We start from the raw sequence: 4,211 nt of genomic DNA on the forward strand, positions 1-4,211 counted from the left end.
TCAAAACCGCAATCAGTTTTAGCAGGAAAAAGAAGAAATACGACTAGTAGAAGGCCGAGTTAAGCACTACAGGAAGCGACTATTTGACGTGTACTCAGGTGCCTGCAGTGCAAATGAGCAGGTGGTTCTAGTCAAGAAGCATCTGATGAGTTTATTGAAGAACTACACTTAAACGATGACTGGGAATAAGTGGAATGATTATACTAAAGAAAATCGAAATTCTATGCTTGCGTGTAAGCTGCGGTTATACTTTGGGTGCTGATACGGCAGTGAGTGCACCAAATGGCTGTACTGGACCTTCTTGTCTTGTGATGGTGGCTATTCATAAAAGATTTTGAAAAGAGTGGAGGCAAGGACTGAGGAAATCCTTTTGTCGATCATTAACCTAAAGAGACAAGAAAATCTATAACTTGTAACTACTGCCGGTATATGTATTTGTGCTAGAAGCCTCCACTTAGCTCCTAAATAGTGGGAAGCCTCCAGATGTAAAAGCATAGACCTTCGGCACCATTATAAACTGGTTGACTAGAGAGCATCATATTTTGCACTATTGATCAGAGGTGTCAAGTGACAACTGACAACTGAGTGTTGTTGTATCCAACAGTGGAACTTCAAAACTACTGGAGAGAATTGGATACAGTAATCAAGGAATTTAGTACGCATGCACAGATGACTGGCCTAGGATTTCAGAAATCCCACTCAAATTTCTCATGTGTTAGGGTCTGGATGAAAAGACACAGAATCGGCCTTCTGCTACCTTCCAGTTGATCTCTACTGAAATTTTAGTTGCATCTTACCGAAGTTTCTTAGAAACTTTCTACTATGTACATTACGCACAATAGAAGTTGAATTTTTCTAGCAATATCCATATATTAAAATTACAATTAGCCTTATAAGTGTCATATGTAATACACTATTACTGAGCCAGCCATGCTTTTCAGAGGATGATGTAATTAGCAAGGGGATTATCCTCATGGAAGTTCTACTTGGGGGCTTCAAGGGGTGCGTGTTGAAAAACTGCTTTTAAGAACTAAAATATAAAGCCCTCTAAAGTTGGGGCCAAACCAACACTTCGTTCACTTAAACCCCCAGTGAACTCTTAACTGCACTGCACACTCTAACAAAATACGATCTGCAAAATGGATGCATTTAGTCAGCTGCATCCTCCGCAGATTTCTTATACTCTGGCTTAAGCTCATAGGTTCCTTGATTTGCTCCTCTCTTGTTGTAGACGCACAGCTCATTCAATATCTCTTTCAAAAATTGCTGCAAAGATGTAAGAACGATCACTACCAGCATTATATCTTGTTAACAAATTCCAAAGCCTATGTAGTTGAGTGGGTTAGACTGACATTTATTTATTTGGCACAGTCTAACTAAGGAAGATGCAAGAGGACTTGGTTATAACATATTGTGAAACACTCCCGAAAATGCAACCAAATTGAAGAACATACCGCAGGCTGATCAGTCTCTTGGACCAACTGCTTCAGTGTCCAGTTTGGTTGCCTCTCAAAAAGCTTAAACATAATATCTTCCAATTCACCACGATCCCTTCGTGTTCTTTTAATCTCTTGTGGCTTGACTGGCACTGGTTTTCTTTTGTTGTCCTGAACACATCATAAGAAAAAGAATCCACCGTATTAGACGTTAGAAAATATGTGATTTCTGCATATAAACTTGAGTTTGTGCTTAGCCATAGGGGGTTAGAAATCTTGTTCTTAAACGGGATAACCAGAAATGAAAGATATAGTATGAGATAGTGCAAATTGAAGCACTTAAAAGTAGTGACGCCATACCATAGATGAATCATGGAGGGGAATGAAATGAATACCTTAGGATTGGATGATACAAGCCCAATCATTCCAGGCATTGGCCTCATGTGCGCCCCACGATCATTGTCAATCACCTTTACAAAATGAGATAGAACTGAATATAAGATTGGAAGGAAAAAATCATAGAACCATGACTACGTAATCCAGGGAGAAAGAGTTGCAGGACTCCAACCTGTATTTGCCTGTTTTTTATCATAGATCTGTTAGTTCTTTCACGACAGATTTTACCGTACTCCTCAAAGTTATCGTTATGAGGCTTCATGTCAAACTTATGTTCCACTTTACCTTCGAGCGAAACCTTTCCTACAAATACCAATACAGAGTGTGAAATACTTAATAAAAAGAACATCTAACTGAATGTATGCTTCAAAAAAAATAAAAAAATCAAACTGAATGTATGAAGATAGTTTTGACTTTAAGCAATTCACAGTCATGATGCATCAACTAAATGAACTTATCACCTTAAATGCACATCAAGGTACTCACCTTGATTAGTCTCAGAGAAAATACACATTGGAACAAAATCCTTAAACGTGTTCAAAGCATAACTCTTCGGCATATTCGGATTATCACTGCCAGCCAACTCCATCGTAAACTGCAAACATTCATATAACCCAACTGAACAAGGATAACAGGAATTCAAAAAGAGACAGAACAACACCTTATAAGAGAAACACCACCATCCAATTCTGATTAAAGCCTAATCCTAGCATCACCTGTCTGCTAAACGCTGTATACAAACTACATCTGATCCCAAAACCTCATCATATAATTCTACACATATCCTTAGTTTTCTTCAAATTTACCAAGTATCCAAAATTTAGGGTTTTCAGAACCCCAAATCATTCTACACAAAAAAGGGATGATCCAAACAAGTTCTACAATCTGCATATACGAACCCTAATTCAATAACGAAAAAACGCTTATCCTAACCTATTTCAATACTGGTAAATAAACTAAACCTAATTTCAGAAATTCAATATCAATTAGGTAAGACTAAGGAAAGAGGAAGGGATTAAAGAGAAACCTGAACAGAATCTGGATCTCCAGGAGCAAGAAGGGGATCAACAGAGAGGACTACTTTGGCAACTGGGTTAGGATCAGATGAGTGAGATTGCCATGACTTAGCAACAACTAATGGGCACTTCATCAACCAGACCGACTTATCTGCTTTATTCATCTCCAGATTGCATATACCACTGTTATTACTACTACTACCATTGTTCTTCTCATCCTCCATTTCTCTCTGGATTCTGTCCTCGGGAGACCGGAGAAATTCTTTTCTTCTTTCAAAGGGATTTCGCTGGAGTTTCTTTCTTTCGCGAGGAGGACGAGTTGAATAGCTCTTTACTCGCGTTGAAACTGGAACTACTTCTACTTGATAGTAAAAGGAACGCACTGTCTCAATTCCAAGTTTCCTATGTCGACTCCGAAAGGACGAGAACTGAGATTTTGGGTCATAGAAAGGCTCTAGATTGGTGGCAAATTTATATGGCAGTTTGGATACGCGATGAGAAATTACTTTTTGCAAGAAAATTAGTCTGGTCATACAATTTTAAAATGATTACTAAAGGCAAGGAGGTTTTTTTTTTTTTTTTTAATTAAATAAAATAAAATCTTCACTTTTGATATTTGAGACTCAATTTTGCTCTTGAAGAGGTAGAAACACTTCTCTACTTCTAATATTCAAATATGCTCTTAAAATTAAGGGAAACTGCGGATCACAATTTAGATTTAGCTTTTTTGGTTACATTGTCAAGGAGTTATTCTTTCGACAATAAAGTAGGAAATTTTCGCGCTACGTGATACAATTGGTTCACAGTAGAAGAATTTACACCACCATGCAGATTTTGGTGCCGGAAGACAATATAGGAATTTTGGCTATCATGACAAATTTCAGGTCGCTATTTGAACACTTAAACTTTTGGGTCACATGATAATATTGGTAACAAGAAGAAAAAAAATTGTCAACACGTTCGATTTTTGTTACAAGCAAATTGAGGTCACATAAGTAGACCTTCGATTATAGTGGAAATTTTAGGTCCTAGCGGCAGATTCTTAGATCACTTAAGAATTTCCAAGTCAGTATAGATTATGAGTCTTAATGCAGATTTTAGGCAACAAACTTGAGTCGTAATATCAATTACGTAGGTTTTGAGTCATAGGACAAACTTTAAGTTGTGAGCAAATCAGGATCGCAAAAGAATCTTGGGCCATTAGACATCTTTCAGTATATTTGTAGATTTATCAAGGGTGATAAAGATACTTATCATAAAGGATACTGTAGTGGCATAAAACCACACACTACATCCAATGGTATAGAAGATGAATTGAAACTGAGTAAAGATGCACAACAAACATAGACACAAAGATATACGT

The 4,211-nt window shown here is 37.3% G+C and overlaps 1 protein-coding gene across 1 annotated transcript; it reads right to left on the reverse strand.

Annotated features, from left to right (window-relative positions):
- Window positions 1-796: 796 nt before the first annotated feature.
- On the reverse strand, window positions 797-3,293 carry LOC113289147 (transcription initiation factor IIF subunit beta-like). The gene is made up of 6 exons (XM_026538337.1): window positions 2,860-3,293; window positions 2,319-2,427; window positions 2,005-2,135; window positions 1,832-1,906; window positions 1,455-1,607; window positions 797-1,266 (listed from the first exon to the last, which is right to left on the reverse strand). The coding sequence occupies exons 1-6, from the start codon at window positions 3,070-3,072 to the stop codon at window positions 1,150-1,152; spliced, it is 798 nt and encodes a 265-aa protein (XP_026394122.1). The 5' UTR covers window positions 3,073-3,293; the 3' UTR covers window positions 797-1,149.
- Window positions 3,294-4,211: the final 918 nt, after the last annotated feature.

Source organism: Papaver somniferum, chromosome 1 (assembly GCF_003573695.1).
Source record: "Papaver somniferum cultivar HN1 chromosome 1, ASM357369v1, whole genome shotgun sequence".
Taxonomy (NCBI): Eukaryota; Viridiplantae; Streptophyta; class Magnoliopsida; order Ranunculales; family Papaveraceae; genus Papaver; species Papaver somniferum.